Genomic DNA, 17,760 nt, shown 5'->3' with positions numbered 1-17,760 from the left:
CACGCACATCACTTCTTCCTTGGAGACACTGCCTCCCTTTCACCCCCTTAATCCCTCCCTTGTTCGCATCTTTCTTCTTTCTCTCGAGACCCGGCAGAAAAGCTCAACTCTCCACTGAGCTGTTCCTAAGGCCCCCTTGCATTCAGCAAGTCTTCTGAAGTCGGGGACGTGGCAGAGCCGGGGTGGCCCGCTCTCATTGCGGCACTGACAGCAGAAGTGGAGGACACGGGGCTTTCCCTGAGGAATCCGAGATCTGTCTGGGTAAGGCCTGAAAAGTCTTATGAAGACGCAGTAACCACTTATTAAAAATATTTATCTGTTCCTAAGTTAAATAAATAATTTTAATGCAAACACTCAATAGGGCATCTTCCCCAATCCTCCCAAGATCTCGTCTCTCTCTGCTGCCGTGGGCATGGGCGGCTTCACTCCGTTTTGTCTTCTCTGGATCATGACAGAGTTCTGTGTGTATGTACAAAAGAGAAGAAACCAGAATCAGTCATATACTATATGCCAATCAACTGCCAGTAATCGGGTATTGCGTCTTCTAAAAGGAAACATAAAAGAGCAGGTTAAAAAAAAAACAGAAAATAAATTCTAGGACTCCAGATAATGTTTTGAGATTATCATCCATTAAAAAGAAGTGATTATTCCCATGGTGGTGGTGGTAGTTTAGATGCCAAGTCCTGTCTGACTGCTTTGCAACCCCATGGATTGTAGCCCTCCAAGCTCCTCTGTCCATGGGATTTCCTAGGCAAGAATACTGGAGTGGGTTGTCATTTCCTTCTCTAGGGTATGTTCCTGACCCAGGGAAGCCCCATTATTCCCACAGGAATAATATGACCCCTGTTACTAGGATGGGGATACAGTGTTGAACTACCAGCCCAGGAGCACAGCCCACCAATTCAGAACAACTGCCCAAAGGAGCCAACAGGTGACCACAACAAGTGAGTGAGCAGAGGGAAAGGAAGCCATTGGAGCCGGTGCTCAGAGAAGCAGAAATTACAATATATATGAGAAAATGGGGACCATGGGCAGCAGTGGGGGAGGAGGCAGAAAAAGAAGTTGGATACGCGTGGTGACAGGGCAAGCCCGCCATTCCATCCACCTCTAGAAAACTAACATGATGGTGAGATACTGATCCACGTAGGAAGACCCACCTCAGTTGGAGCTGAATCCTCACACGTGGGAAGGGTTGAGGTACCCAACGAGAGTGCCCAAGGGTCCTGAGGGCACACGGGGGATGTGGTCAGAAAGATGGGCTTCCCACAGCCATCACTAAGGAAGGGTGGTGGGTTCTGACAGACCTCAGGCTTCAGACTCATGCATAACAGATGAGTTCTGACAGAGGTGACCAAGCCAAGCTTACCCAGAACTTCCGGCAGTTCTTGTACTTCAAGAAGTGAGAAGAACAGCTCTCCTTGTCATAGTTGTTTTCAGCCATGCATCTGGTAGACGCGTCCGATTCCTTAAACATGTAAGACAGGCAGCATTTAGGAGGCAGAGTGGCATCTAAAAAACAAGGTACACACACTTCTGAAGCTGCGTCCCCCGAGCAGATAACTGGAGATAGTTTCAAAACGGACTTAGCTTTCCAATTATCCCAGCATCCGTTATGCTCAAGGCCAACACCTGCCTCTTCATAGTTGGGGTCAGTTTTTTCTGTATCTGATTCACAGGAATTTGAGTCAAAGCACTGAATGAGATCAGTCAGTAACCATTTATCGAGGCGGCTAAGGCAACTTCGATGTGCTCAGTCATGACTGCAGGGAGCTTTCTGCGGGTCCAGGGTTAGGGCTCAGCACTTTCACTCCCAGGGGCCTGGATTTAATCCCCGGTTGGGGAACTAAGACTGCACAGCAGGGCCAAAAGAAAAGAGAAATTCACTGCTGCACAGCAGAAGCCAAATGCCATCTCCTGACTCAGAGGGCAGCTCTCCACTCCTCCAAGTTCTCACCTGGACTTGAACGTTTGATGTTAAGGTGGTTTCCAGACCCTAAGTAAATAGCTAATGACTGGTCTACAACAAGGTAAATTAATGACATTCATCTCAACGTATGTTTGGCTATCATTCACTCCATTACGCAAGTAAATACACTATTATGTCAGTAATTTTAATAGGTATCATTAATATCACTTCAAAACTGAAGTAAGCTACACAGGGCTACAAGTTCAAAGGAGGGTAGCTGCCATTTGGGAATTAAAGTTTAGCTGTCTGAACTGGAAGCAGACTGGATAACAAACTTCAGAGTAAAAGGCATGATTCTGAGAAGTCATCTGAAGGAAAACTTTAAATTAAGGGCAAGTAATTTGCTTCACAGATCTGAGAAACTTGGTTCATCTAAAGCAACTTAGGAAAGCTGCTGAAAACAGATTTCAAGTAGAGAACAAAGCCAATACTCCACGCCAAATATTTAACAAGTGTGTATATTTGGAAAATGCATATGAGTCAGGAAATACAATTTTCATAGCACCAGTCCGATGGCTGCCTTATTGAAGGATGACAATGCCACAAGAACTGCTAATTGTACCAAATAAATGCCAACAAAAGCTTATTATAACAACAAAACATTTTGTTTACACGATACCCTTGTGAAAACCTTCAGGCTTTAAATACTCTAATTCAGTTATCAGCCCTTCACTCTCAGCGAGGTGGTCTCAGGGACATGATGAAATCATTGTTATCAAAACAAATTTCAGTAACCATTTAAAAATACCTACTTTTTCCAACTTTGCAAGTTCGGACTCAAGAATTTCCTCAGTGTTGCACATGCTTGTCTAGGGTTAAGAGTGACAACTAAAATCTTGTATGCTCTACCAATTAGGGAAACTTAAAAGAGATGAGTCTTTGTCAGCTAAATGATGAATATCTAAAAATGCTCTGGTGAAATAAGGATACACAGGCCATGAATGTTTCTTGTACAGGAATAACTTTATTCAAGAATTGAAGAAAACTGATGCCCACAAAATCAGAAGATGCTTCTTTTTCCAACGTAATACTTGTGACAATTCAAAGCCAACCAGCTTACCGACAAGCAAGGGTTTACGTCAGGATCCCTCAGCCTCCGTGTCACCATGGGCATCCTAAGTGTCTTCTCCCTGCAGGCAGAGGTTGGGAAGGGGAACATGGGGGACGGGGGATGATGCAGGAGTCAGTTAAGCCTCATCAACTCCACAAGTACAGTACCTGAAAAGTTAACTCTGGCCTAAAGATTTTCTAGTGAGGCACTCACGTGCTCTCTGTATTTTCAGAATGAAGACTTGGATGTGATTCTCCTCTACACTGACTCATGCCTCAGCACAAACACCTTGTTTAAACTGTTTAAGTGCCTCTACTGAAATCTAACTGCAATCTTCAGAGAAAAATACAGTTCTGCTAAAATTCAGTTTTAGTTTACTCCTATTTCTAAAGTGGTGAAGAATCCGCCTGCCAATGCAGCAGACGAGAGTTCTATCCCTGGGCTGGGAAGATCCCCTGGAGGTGGTACTGACAACCCACTCCAGTATTCTTGCCTGGAGAATTCCATGGACAGAGGAGCCTGGCAGATTATAGTCTATGAGGTCGCAGAGTCAGACTGACTTTCAGGGACTAAAAGACAACAATATCTATAGACTAAGCAATTAAATGTATTAACAAGACAAAAATACAGCATGCACTCTAATGATTACTTCCTTATTATACACTGATTAGCACACAAAATAAGGGTGGAATAATTTAGTACAACCCAACTTTAGCAAGTCAACTAAAGTATCTGAATGTCTACTCTGTGGCCTGTCCTGTGTTGACCAATGTACCAAAAAAAAAAAAAAACAAAACCACACACCAAAGTTATTGCTCAGTGGACATTCTGAAAAGTTTAAAAAAAAAGAAATCTGAAATTTAACTTCCCAAAAGCATCTTCTATTTAACTGATACTTCCAGGGATAAAGGAAGTGAGGGAACACCACTGCGGCACATTCATCTTCTGGCTAAAGCCCTATAGGCATACAGCTTGGAGGAGCCTTTATCAATTAAAGATGATCACAGTTCTTAAGAGCCAATTAGGGATTCCAAGTCAAATCATATACTCTTATAACAAGTACGTCACCCATACTCCCAGGACAAATGCCCTCTCTAATGAATCTAACTGAAATTGGTATGCCTGTTATCTTCAAAGACACCATCATAGAAATGAACTAAAAGAGAATTTTTTTTAAAAAACTCAATTACTTGTTAATTAAACGCAATTCTTTATTTCAACACGTTGGCATATTATCAACGAGCCACCCACAAATATTTTTAAATGCTCTGCGCTAACTTTATGGAACTTACTCCTGAATCCTGCTCTAGCTTAACTGTCTTTTACCTAAAGATCAAAGAAGACAGCAAATAATGTAGGATTACCTACCTGAAACACCAATGAATAAAAAACTGAATCAGTTATAACTAGACAGAGCTCTGAACTTTTGCGCAAAGTGGTTTCTACTTTCCCTCCCCAAGATGGGACCATCAAAAAATATGAGCCATGTTAAAAGAAATAAAAGTACATTCAGGAAAAACAATCAGACTCCCATAAGCTCCTGAAAAGTGGAGGTATTCTAGGATCATGAGTCAACTAGTTCCCTTTCTCTTTTACAAGCTCAGTATGTCCAAGCTAAAGAGGATAACCTTTGCAAAGAAGGATAGAAAAAAGTCTAATCATTCCGGGTCCTTTCAGTAAGCAATCCTTCTATTTTATGATCTTCATTGACCAATACATGAGTACACCTAGCTAACAGAAATCTCTTGACAGGAAGAAAATTTCAAGATGCTGTTCAACTGTACCTAGAAGCTTCTTCCTCTCCCGCACAGAGGCCACAAAATGAACTCACGGTTTTCTTGTCTGCATGTGTCCTGTGTTCTGAGCACAGAGCTCTGCTCCACTGTTCACACTCCTTGGATGTAATCTCAACAATGATCTGACGCAGACTGAACTCAGGTTGCCCCCCTTCCGTGAAAGTGTTCTACTTTTTATCACCATCGTCGGTTAGAAATTCTTTAAAAACCACACCACCTAGGTAACATCACATAGACTGAATCAAGTTCGCTGTAGGAGTATATTCACCTTTCCTTTCCTTTCCCTTCCGGGTTCTAAATACCAGTCAATCTAAGTTTGGATTTCCGACTGTCACCTGCTCTGCACGAATCCACATGTAATAACTGGAAATGAAGAGGAAATGTCAGTTTACAGTGAGGACCCGAGCTGAAAGCGGGTGTTCCGCTAGGGAGGCCTTATCTACTTGCTCTCCAAAGGTAACAAACAAAGGTGCCTAAGCTCTGTCCGCAGAGGATAGTGGGAGAGAAACCAACGATTTGAGGGAGGGGGCGCAAAAAAGCACAGCACGTTTGAGGAAGAGCGCTCAACTCTTTTTGCAAAGGGCAAAATGCTTTAAAAAGTATTTCTCGACTTTCCATCCAGTGGTTCCACGTCCCCACTCGGAGCAGCTTTGCAAGGGAGCTTTGCAAGCTCCTGACCCGTCCAAGGCCCCCTGCCGCCGCCACCGCCCGCGCTCCAGGCTATCCGAGCCCAGGCAGGGCTGCGGGCCTCCCCACCGCAGGAGCAGCCGTCGGGAATCCGCAACGCGTCCCGCGAGGCATTCGAGCCTTCAACATATGTCTAGGAGCAAGCGGCGGATCAGGAAGTCGGGGTGGCCTTTCGGAGGGGGCGGGGAAGGCGAGAGGAGATCCCGGAGCGAGGCGAGCCCTAGGCCCGCGGCCTCCCGACAGCTGCCCGTTCAACCTCGTGAGCGGTGGGCGCAGGTGAACACACCTTGCTCTCACTTTCGACGGCACCCAAGAAGGCAGGGGGCGAAGAAAACGCAGGGAACTGGGGGCGCGGGCAGGGGGTTGGGAGGGCGATTACGCTCCAAAGGCTGAGAAGTAAGGGTGAAGGAAGGGCTGGGGGTGCCCAGGCAGGGGGCACCTCCCTCGCCCCCGGCCCGAGGAGACCCGCGTTGCCACGAGGAAGCGCAACGGCAAGAGGCCCGCGCTTAGGCGAGGCCTGGTGGAGGCGGCTTCACGCCGGAGACGCGACTGCGGGTCCCGCGGCGGCCGGGACGCGCCAGTCTCTTCCCGCAGCTCTGCAGCCGCGGCGGAGGGCAAGGCGGAGGGGCGGGGGGGGGGGGGGGGGGGGCGGGGAAACCACTCACCTCGGGCGGCCGCTCCGCCAGCGTCCAGGCCGTCTCCAGCTCCAAACACGTCAATGGCTCACGCAGCTGGGCCTTAAGTAGCGCGCATCCCAACGTGCTGCCCCCGCTCCGCGGCGGCCGCCGACCCAATGAGCGCGCCCCGCCGCCTGACTGACAGCCGAACGGGGCCCGGCTCGGTGGGGGCGGGCGGGCCTCGCCCCGCCCCCAGCCGGCGGGAGGAGGGCCGAGACGAGAGGAGTGGGCGGGGCGGTGCTCGCGACCCCGCCTCCGCCCCCGCCCCGCCGCGCCCCCCGCGCCGCGGCCCGCCTCTTAACACTTCGGCTTGACGGGCGGCGCGGCGGGCCAATCGGAGCGCGAGGCTGCGGCGGCGGTGGCACCCAGTGGCCGGCCCCGGGGAGGAGCGCGCGGGGAAGGGCGGGGAGGGCGGGCGCAGCGGCGGGCGGGGGCAGGGGGCGGGCCGGCGGGAGGCGGGGGCGGTGGCCGAGCGGGCCGGGGGAGGCGGCGGTGGGCGCGACGTCGGCGGCGGCGGCGGCGGCGGCGGCGGCAGCTGCAAGTTGGGCTGCAGGGGCAGCGCATACACTACAATGGCTGCTGGAAAGAGGCGTAAGGAAACAATTTCCAGGCCCGCCGCGTCCAGCCCGAAATATGAGAAAAAAATTATTAGAAATTCCGCGGGCGGTGTAAAGGCGGCGGACGGGCCGGAGGGAGGATGTTAAAGCCCCGCGGTGAGTTCTCCCGGGGTCCGGGGCGGCGGAGAGGCGTTTAGCGGGAGAAATATCAGGGTTATTTAAATTATGGGACTCGCTGAGGGGGCAGAGGAGCCGCGGCGGCGAAAGGAGGAGGAAAAAGTTTGTGCTGCTCTCAGCCCCTGCTCAGGACCCCAGAGAGAAAAATAATAATAAAAAATAAAATAAAAATAATCGGGCGGGGGTGCGGGGACTCCCGAAGTCGCTTCTGACAGGGCAGGGGGCGATGCGGCTGGAGACCCGAAGGTGAGGTCGGTGGGAAAAAAAAAAACCCCTTTATTCAGGGTCTGGAAAGTTTGAAAAGTTTTCCTCCTCCTCCGCCTCCTCTCTGGTGCTGCGAATATTGTGACAGCGGCAGCGGCAGCAGCGAGAGCGGAAGACATTAGAGACCCGAAAAATAAGGGAAAAATTAATATAAATTCGGTTTTGAGAGTAAACTCTCCGCATTTTCTACCAAAACATCCCGGGGGAAGGTGGGTCCCCAAAGGGCCTGGCGGAAACCCGCAGTCGGCAATATTTGGGGGGCACTTGGAGTGACTTGGGGGGAACTTTGCCCCTTTTTTCAAAAGAGGTTTTTCTTTTTTGGAGAAATGCATTTGTTTTCGCCCTTTCCTCAGGTGGGCGAGTCGGGGTCGGGGTGCGGGGTCTGCGAGGAGGTGTGAGCCCCGGGTGTGTGGCTGCGGGGGGGGAGGGGGGTGCTAAATGAAAGCAGGAGATCTGCACAGACCAGGGACAGCTTGTTGTCAGTATCATAAACAACCAAAATGGAGGGAGAACTCAGGCATATAACCAAATAAAAATTTTTTAAAAATCGCAAAAAAATCCCAAAAAATCCGGGATGCTCCCCCTTTTCTCGCTCAAGGTAAAAGGATGAACCGCCTTTCCCCTGAAGTCCATTTTGACTTTGCAGGGACCAAGGAGTTAATATTTATTTATTTTTTCAAAACTTTCGAAGGGCAAAAGCCTTTTATAACTCAACCGACAATGAGAAAACGTGAAAATCCGATGCTCGAGAAGGAGGGGGAGGGGGGGGGAGGTGGTAGTGCAGAAACTGCTAAACTTATTGGTAATGTGGGCTGATCTGACATAAGATAAACACTATATTTGCTATTTTATAACTCTGTTTTAATGATCGTTGCGGGTTTTTTTTTCTCCCCCCCCCGGTGGAAAAAAAAAAGTGATGCCATTTTCTTAATAGAGTTAATATGTGTGATTGGAAGAATAAACCCTTTCGGCTTTGAATTGCATTTTCGTCGCATTTATGCTTCAGGTTTTGTTGGTGGCTCCCTCCTTTCTTTAAACTAGGCTCTACAGAGGAGGGGTAGAGAGGTGGTGGTGCACACAGAGGCTGGTGTGCAAGACTGGAGCACCTTTTGGGGTGGGGTGCGGAGTTACTGAGCTACTCGCCTCCTGACACGTTTGCTTCACCTGCTCATCCTCAGGATAGAATGTCCAGCCGAGGTTTTCTGGTTTTATGTATAGAAAAGGATGGTGCCTCTTGCATCACAGTGAAGTTAATGGGAAAGTGCTGCTGATGTTGGTTTCCACGTGGGATGTGGGACAGAGCAGGGCATTTTAAAGGGACAGCTTCTCTTTTCTTATGATTTTTCATCACCTACACAGAAGCCCTGCGTGAGGACCAGCAGCAGAGGTGCTGGGAGGGTGTGGTGATGGAAGAGCCTCCTCTTTCCATGACTCAAACGCACCCACCTTTAGCAGTGATGGAGGGAAAGGAGGGCTAAAGCAGGCTCAACAGAAGATGGATATTGTGTAGATCAGTTTGTTTCCAAGCTGTTCTTTTGTGTAACAAGCCCTCCCAGGAACTTTGCATGTTACATTGCTGTGCTCTGGAAGCTGATTTTGGAAGGAATTGTGGAAAAATGAAAATAGTTTAAGGTGTGTGGTGTAATGGTATAGCATTATTGAACAGTTATGAATTCTGTGCAGTGAGATCAAAGAGCTGTGTATGCCCATAACATGATTTTACAGCCATTTTGTAAAAGCTGTAAAATACCTAATATTCAATTTGGCTTAAGGTACACTGAGGACTTCTGGTTGAAAACTGCAGACAGAGTGGTGGAGATTCTTTTTCTCTGTAAGCAGTAGGCATTTCTTTAAGGGAAAAAAAAAAGCACATACACCAACACCATGGAAAAGTTTACACATACCCATTTTAAAGCCCCATCCTATACATGTGCAGTAACTCTGTGCCTCTGAAATGAAAAGGTTTTAAAGTCCTGTGACCTACCGGTTTGCATCTTTTAAGTTGAATTTATTTGTGTTATTTAACAGGAAATGTTTACTGATCATAAACTACTGTTGACTCTGATGGCTTAGATTTTCACAATATTTTCAAAATTGAAAATATGTAAGTTGTGTGCTGTACTCTGTTGGACATTAAGGTTCACCTTGAATAGAATTTACTTATGTTCCGTTTTCCACAGGTATATGAAGTTTCTGGAATAGATGCCTATTTTCCTTTGTTTTTATGATTTATAGAAATGGATTAATATAAGGACTGGATTTTTAGACTTCTTATATAGAATATTTTTTCTGGCCATACTGTACAAATTATTATTTTGAAGTCTGGTGTACGTTAACCTGTGTTCACATCTGAACTCTTACCTGCACCTTTCTGTAAAGACCTCCATAGTAGCAGTTACATCAGTGTAGTGTGGTTTCTGATTTTGGAAGCAATTGCAACTTTCTAAGAACTCATTAAAAAAATTAATCCCATGAACCACTGTTAAATCAAAATTGATTGGAAAGTGATTAAACTGTCAGTGGAGAAGGGAAACTCCCCCCCACCAAATAATCTTCACAGAGATTTCATGGTGCCATTAATACTTATAAAACCTTTGAAATTTATCTTACATGTTGATTGTAGTTTGGCTGGAGGAAGTTACATTGACTATAAGTAGTCAAATTCAGTATGGATTTAAAATAAGTGAGACTTTTAGATCTTGAATAGTTGCCACTTTGACAAACCCGTTACTAACATCAATAAATTCAGTTTCTGTAAATGTGAAGGAGAAATATTTCTTCCAGTTACATGTGACCATGGAGTTATTCAGTTTGCTTGGACACTTCACATTATGATTAATTTATTGTCATCCTAAATAAAAGTGCTGGTATTGTGATTTTTTTTTTTCTATATCACAAAAGGTGGTATGAAACCTTCTTCATGTTTGGGTTTTACACACCTGGCTACTTGTCTGAATCAGAAAATACACTCAGAGCACACAAGTATAAAACCTGTAATTCCTTGGAGAGTCTTACTTAGCTGGGACATAGCATAATTACTCATTTGAATTGATTGTACTGAGCTTTTGTAATGCCTAAGAAATACTACCTGTTGAACATCCTTTTCCTGAAGCTTCTGTTAAATTGTACCAATTAACAGAAATAAGTTAAGGCTGTTGTATACTCATAATCTTTATTTCAGGTAGAATTAGAGAAGCCTCATAGCTGGAGATGCTTATTTGAAATTTATATGTCTAATTTTGCTATTGGACATTCTATAAGGAATTTAGCTGCTGTGGAAGATGATTTATAAATATGGGCTAATTCTGATAAAATTCAACATCTGCATATTTATTACAATCTAAATATTTTAATAAACAGACATCTTATAGCTAAATAAATTAGTGAATATGTTTTTATCAGTATATTTTCAAAGTTGTAAGTGTACTCTTGGTGTTTTAAAATCATCCAAAGGTGTTCTTTTTTTTCCTTTGTTTTTAATATAATACTGGTTGTCACTATATACATTTTGGTTTGGTATTCTGGAAATTTTCCTTTCTAAGGATTAAATTGTTATTTGCTGAATGAAATATAATGCTGCTGTCTTTGAGATTTGAAAAGCTTGAGAACTAAAACGTGTATCTATAGCTGTCTTTGAAGATTTGTTTTGATAATCATTTGCCCCTTGAGCTGTGTAATCAAAATATTGGTTCCTTCCAGGAATGTTTTAATGTTTTTTATTTAGAATCTTGTTCTTTGGAAAATTAATGTCTGAAAAGTTACCTGTTACACATATATACACACAGACACACACCCAAGAAAAAAGTTTTACTGAGTAACTTTACTTACACAATCTGGAATACTTGTTCTTTTTGATGTGTTTCCAAATGTATAGGAAATAAATAGAAATTTTCCTCTTTATATTGATAACATCTTAGATTCTTTAGATAAGTTATTTGAGTAAAGGAAGAGTTTCAGAAGAAGGCAAGAACAACTGAATGTGTTCAACAAAGTCCAGGATAGTGAATGTGTTCAAGGTAAAAAGGCTAACAGTTGTCCCTTGAGCCATTTTTTAACTGTTTTAAAAACCTGATGAACACCTTATCTGAAACATCAAATACTTTGAAAACATATCAGACACTGCAGAGGAGCAAAAATTGACCCTTAATTTCTTTAATTGTAACAGGAATTAATGTAGGCAGCATATTTAACCAATTAGTAAGTGTTTAGGTAGCCTTGGAAAAGTATTTACAAATAAGTTAAATGTGAGGGCAGGGTACAGTGAATTGATGAACTGAAAGTTAACTATGATTTTAGAATTCATGCAGGGGAAGTCTTTTCCATTTTATAATAAGACCACTTGGAGGTAACTAATTTTTACTTTTGTGTGTATTTCAGTACCTAATTTTTTTCTTTTTTTGAAAAAGCCTGAACCTGACATCTACTGTGTTACATTTCTTTTATAACAGGGCAACTTTTATATCTCATTAGCAAATTTAATTTGAGAAATTAAATGCACAATTTTACATTGTAACATTTTCTGGAAGTATTGATGTGTAGTTATTAACATTTGGAGTTGTGAGAAATACTCATGTATGAAAGCCTAGTAGCCGTTATTGCAGGGGCATAATTTGATTTTTAGTTTTGAGTCGCTTGGCCTAGTGCCCAGTAGCTTACATTCTACCCTGGGTGTCCACCTGTCTCTGCCTCCTCCCTCCAGGGTGGTATTGACAAGGATATGGTGATGAGGAACTATCAAGGGTGCTTTGGTATTTTTGCTTTCTGATTTTGTGTGTGCACTGGTGTGTGTTGTTCAAGTGTTAAGGTTTTTGTTCTTTTTTTTTTAAATGCTTATCAGAGAACAAAATCCCAGTTTTAGAAAACAATATCTCATTTTTAAAAAGTGAAGTGGCGTGATACTGCATTAAAATTGTTGGTATTGAAAAGTCCCTGGATGTCTTGTAAACAGAGTTACTGCAGGGACATGGCATTAAAACTAACCACAGTGTGTGGGGGGAATTTGAGATGGCAACCCAAGAAATGGGTATGCCTATGTAGAAGGAATGAATTTAGGCAGTTGTATCCTAGGTTAATAGGAGGAGCAATTTGCTTGAAGTGTTTCCCTGTGTTTTTTTTAAGTGAAAACTTTTTCCTAATCTAAATACATAGAAAACCTAGAAATATGAATGTGTTAGAAAGCAAAAATGTTCTTTTAGATGTTTTTTTTTTTCTTAAAAAAAAATTGTAAGGAAAAGTGTATTATAAGAACCTAAGTGTCCAAATTTAATGGGGAAATGTCCAAAATTAATGGGGAAAGAACTAGGTATATGAGAATATCAGATGTAATCGTGGTAAATTTAAAATTTTGACTTCTGTGAATACAGAATAACTAACTATAAAGCAAATAATAGTAAATTTACTCCCCCAAAATGAGAGTGATAACTGGGGAAATCTGTAAGAGAGTATTTTTAATACAAATTGCTGGTTTATGGTAACCTTTTAAAAATAGATTCCTCCCCAATTTTTCCTCCATATCTTTAGACTTGTAGTAAACTAAATTAAACTCTAAGAATAATGTGTAGAGATTATTTGGAATACTCTATTTTTAAATAAGGAAAAATGATTTTTTGTTATTTTTTTAAAAGAGTAAAGATTATTTCAAATGTGTACCTAAGTGAAGTGTTCTGAAAAATTTTAGAAACTGTTGAAAATTATTTTCTTAATTCTTCATCAGAAACTTTAAAACTTCCCATTAAGTTAATGAAATAAAATTTAAAACCTTGGTTTAAGAACAGTGTACTTTGTGGACTTTTTTTTAGGACAATTTAAGTCATTTCTTCCAGACTCAGTAACATTTTAAAAGCTTTTCACAAGGTAAAGATAAGAACACTCACAAACTTTTTGACTTCTGAAGTGTTTTTAGGGGTAAGCTGACAGTTAAAGAAATTTTCTTCCCCATTTATTAATTAGCAATTGATTTTCTGAAGGAGAATCTAGATCTATTACAGTATTGTGTTCAAGAGTGGAATTTTCTTTTAATATTAGAAAATATTTTGAGGGTAAAGGAGGCATCGTTTCTTCAAGGGTCTCAGCAGACTGTGGTTATCTGTTATTGCAGAGCCTTGAGCCCTACCTTTTTTTGAGAATCAGAGACTCATTTTAGGCTTTCAGATATTAAATATTTGAGTTATTGTGTCAAACCAATGTTGGAATTGCACATTGTTTATTGATTATTTATGGTATCCTATCTTTTATTTCTGAATATGGAAATGTTAATTGTCAGATGAAATGCTACAACTACAAGGCTGCCATCTGATTTTTTGAAAAATTTTATCTTTTAAATCAATAGTTTGACATTAGAGCCTTGAGTTTTGAGATATATTTTTGGAGACTGTTCAGCTAGAAGCCGGAGAATGAGGAATTTAGTCCCTTTGACTAATAGGCAGAATTAGAAAAATGTTTTAATCAGTTTTTTTCTACTTGAAGATATTTTAGTAAAAAGTTGACTGAATTGTTCTTAATCAGAAGAATTTTAAGAAATTGAACCTGAAAGTTTGAGGTAGTTCAAATGTGCAGGTTCAAAATGGCATCAGTTGAATTTTAGACTAGTAGATTTTCTCAATAACTTGATTTTATTTCCTTGTATTGCCTTAATGCTGGAATTACATAGAGCCCACATCAGTTTTCATCATATTCTAAAACAGTTACACTAATAGGTCTTATTTTTATCAACTTTAGACAATGAAATGAAAATACTATTTTATATAAGGGTACATTACCTTTTGAAAACTATTATGTGCATTTTCTAAATTTAATTTCTTTATCTGTTCCATTCCAAGGAAGAGAAACTAGCTCCTTTACTTTAAAACTAAATTTGCTCTAAATTTGCAGTTTATGGGAGAGTTGTCACTTTATATGTTTAGATAAGATCTATTATAACCTTAAATGTAAATGTTAATGTGATTATCATATCTGATTATAAACTATATCTCAAACATGAATTTGCTCCCCTTCTTCTAAAATTGTTTTCTGAATAAAACTGAGAAAATATTTTTCATGTGTTTTTCTCATTTGTTATTGTCTAAAGTAATTTAATTGGGTAAGTTTTCAATGTCAATTATATTCCTCTTCTAATATTAATAGAATTTTGCCTAAAATTACTATTCAAATACACAGTGTCTCAGCAGTAAAATAGAACTAGATATATAATAAAAAGTTAATTATACTATGAGTGGTAGAAGCAGTCTTAGTAGTTCTTATTTGGAATAGTTTAAAATGGCTCAAACAAACTGCCCATGGGTATAAGGCATACCTCTAACAGCAGTTAGTGATATTTTATAGTTTTCTTTTTCTGCTTCATAAAGTTTGAGCATTCTCAGAGCTACTGTCATGCAATAAATAACTGATTTAACTATGCCCTGTGTAGAGTACACATATCAGGTTTAGATTTTAATATAAGTTGCTTTAGCTTTCTTATAAGAAAACTGAATAAGACAGGTATCCCTTAGTTATAATTTGGTGGACATCACATCTTAAAAGATATTACAGGTAAAATATATTATCATAATCACTTACCCAAATCAAAATGAAAATAAACTATCAAGTAATTGTTTTAATTAGACATAGAATGATGGTTTTAAATATTTAACTAGATAATTTGATGTACTGCTGAAATATAGGGAATTTTAATTGAAAGTTGTTATTGTACCCGAATCTGTTTCTGTATGCCTCAAAAGTTTGTGAGTAAAAGTGAACACATGTGAAAGTCTGGTAGTTTACAGACGTTCCTAAACATCTATCCTTTGATAGTAATGAAAATGTATTTTTTAAATATGTGGGTAAAATTATTTCAATAATTATAACATTCAATTATTATACTTATTTTTCAAAGAAAAGTGGAGATGAATGGTTTAGTGTTGCTTATATCTCTTATCAGTTGCATATTCATTGCATTTGAAATTTTACTCATTAAAGCATTTGATACTTTAGGGATATTTTAGGCTTTTTTATTTTTTTTATTAGTATAACAGTGTTTTCCTTAAAACCCCTTTTTTTTTGGACATTATAATCTATTTAAGATAGTTATTTTAAAACTTTAGCTGCTTCTATTTAATAAGAATTTCTGTTCCCTAGATCATGTTATTCTTAAAAGAAGTTCCTATCATGAAATACTCTTAATCATAGCTAAAAGGTTATCTTTTTAAATATATGCTAGAAGCTTTTCTTCTTTCTGGAGTTAGGCTTTATCGCTATGAACTTACCTCTCAGAACTGCTTTTGCTGCATCCCATCAATTTTGGTATGTTCCATTTTCATTTTCATTTATCTCAAGGGTTTTTGTTTTTTAATTTCTCTTTGGATGTCTTCTTTGACCCTGTGGTTGTTCAGTAGCATTTTGTTTTATCTCCACATGTTTGGAGGTTTTCTGGTTTTCTTCATGTAATTGTCTGCTAGTTTCATACCTTTGTGGTTCAGGAAAGATACTTGATGTGATTTCAGTTCTCTTAAATTTACTGGGACTTGTTTTGTGACCTAACATATGGTCTGCCTTGGAAAAATGCTTCATGTGCACTTGAGAAGAATGTGTATTCTGTTGCTTTTGGGTAGAATGTTCTGCAAATATGCATTAAGTGTACCTGATCTAATGTGTCATTTAAGGCTGATATTTCCTTATTTTCTTTCTGGATTATCTAACCATTGGTGTAAGTTGGGTTTTAAAGTTCTGTTCTATTATTGTATTGCTGTGTATTTCTCCCTGTGTTTGCCTTATATATTTAGGGGCTCCTATGTTGGGTACATGAATATTCATAGATGTTATATCTTCATGTTCAAAGAAACAACCTAACTTTTAGAGATATTTTAGGAACTAGAAAAAGAGCTCAAGGAACTAGAAAAAGAAAGGAAGGGAACATGAAAGATTAGAGAAAAAAATGAAATAGAGACTAAAAAGATCATAGAAAAAATCAGTGAAGCTGGTTCTTTGAAAAGGTAAATAAATTGACAACCTTAAGCTAGACTCATCCCTCCAAAAAAGAGGACTAAAATAAAATAAGAAATGAAAGAGATAGTACAGCTAATACCACAAAAATACAAAGCATCCTAAGAGACAGCTATGAGCAGCTACACACTGACAAATTGGCAACCTAAAAATGGACAAATTTCTAGAAACATAGCAACCTACCAAGACCGAATCATGACAAAATAGAAGATCGGAACAAATGAGTTACTGGTAAGGAGATTGAATCAGTAATCAAGACTTCCCAACAATCAAAAGTCTGGGATCAACCAGATGCCTTCACTGGTGAATGCTACCAAACATTAAAGACTTACAGGCATGCCTCATCTTGTTGCGCTCTATAGGTATTGTGTTTCTCACAAATTAAAGGTTTGTGACAATCCTGAATCAGGCAAGTCTGTTGTTGCCATTTTTTCCAACAGCATTGTGTTCACTTCCGTGTCACATTTTGGTAGTTCTCAGAATATTTCAAACTTTTTCATCATTACTGTATTTGTTACGGTGATCTGTCATCAATGATCTTTGATGTTACTATTGCAAAAAAAATTACAACTCATTGAAGGCTTAGATAATGATCAGTATTGTTTAGCAATAAAGTATTTTTTAATTACATTGTTTTTTAAGACATTCTGTTGCACACTTAATAGACTACAGGATAGTGTGAACGTAAATTTTATATGTACTGGAAAAACAAAAAAAAATCATATGACTTGCTTTTTGCAATATTTGCTATATTGCAGTGGTCTGGAACCAATCCTGCAATATCTTTGAGGTATGCTTGCAATTTCAATCCTTCTCAAACTCTTCCAAAAAATAGAAGAGGAGGGAACTCTTCCAAACTTATTTTACAAGGCCAGCATTACCCTGATACCAGAACCAGACAGGATGCCGCAAGTAAAGAACCTCATAGGCCAGTATCTTTGATGAATGGGCTTCCCAGGTGGCTCAGCGGTAAAGAATCCACCTACCGATGTGGGAGACTCAGGAGACATGTGTTTGATCCCTGGGTTGGGAAGATCCCCTGGAGTAGGAAACAGCAACCCACTCCAGTATTCTTGCCTGGAAAATTCCATGGAGAGAGGAGCCTGGTGGGCTACAGTACATGGGGTCACAAAAGAGTCAGACACAACTGAGCAACTGAATAAGCAGGCATGCCTCTTTCATGAACATAGATGCAAAAATGCTCAAAAAAGCATTAGCCAACCGAATTCAATAATACATTAAAAGGACTGTACACCATGATTAAATGGTATTTATTCCAGGGATGCAAGGATGGTTCAACATCCACAAATCAGTGTGATATGTCACGTTAACAGATTGAAGGATAAAAATTATATGATCATTTCAATAGATATAGAATAGGCATTTAACAAGATTTAATATTTATGATAAAAAGAAAACTTTCAACAAATCAAGTAAAGAGGGAATGTACCTGAACATAGTTATGACCGTATGGGGAAGCTCAGAGCTAACATCATACTCAGTGGTGAGAACCTTTTCTCACTCAAAGGTGAGAACCTTTTCCTTGATAGTCAGGAGGAAAGAGGGATACCTACTTTGACCACTTTTATTCAACACAGTATTGGAAGTC

General features: G+C 40.4%; 2 protein-coding genes across 3 annotated transcripts in view; one reads left to right on the top strand and one right to left on the bottom strand.

Annotated features, from left to right (window-relative positions):
* Nucleotides 1–323: 323 nt before the first annotated feature.
* Nucleotides 324–6,258, bottom strand: CHCHD7 (coiled-coil-helix-coiled-coil-helix domain containing 7). The gene is made up of 4 exons (XM_061438784.1): nucleotides 6,166–6,258; nucleotides 3,027–3,096; nucleotides 1,367–1,465; nucleotides 324–459 (listed from the first exon to the last, which is right to left on the bottom strand). The coding sequence occupies exons 2-4, from the start codon at nucleotides 3,078–3,080 to the stop codon at nucleotides 355–357; spliced, it is 258 nt and encodes an 85-aa protein (XP_061294768.1). The 5' UTR covers nucleotides 3,081–3,096; nucleotides 6,166–6,258; the 3' UTR covers nucleotides 324–354.
* A 458-nt stretch (nucleotides 6,259–6,716) lies between these two features.
* The window catches only part of PLAG1 (PLAG1 zinc finger), a 51,903-nt gene continuing 40,859 nt past the window's right edge, over nucleotides 6,717–17,760 (top strand). Inside the window, exon 1 of one of the 2 annotated variants that reach the window (XM_061438782.1) lies at nucleotides 6,717–6,890. The gene's annotated coding sequence lies outside the window, so the exon portion shown is untranslated. The remainder of the gene's footprint in view (nucleotides 6,891–17,760) is intronic. The other variant, XM_061438783.1, reaches the window with a different exon arrangement.

Source organism: Bos javanicus, chromosome 14, assembly GCF_032452875.1.
Source record: "Bos javanicus breed banteng chromosome 14, ARS-OSU_banteng_1.0, whole genome shotgun sequence".
Lineage (NCBI taxonomy): Eukaryota > Metazoa > Chordata > Mammalia > Artiodactyla > Bovidae > Bos > Bos javanicus.
Note: the sequence above shows the minus strand (reverse complement) of the source record. Positions and strands in the feature narration are given on the sequence as shown.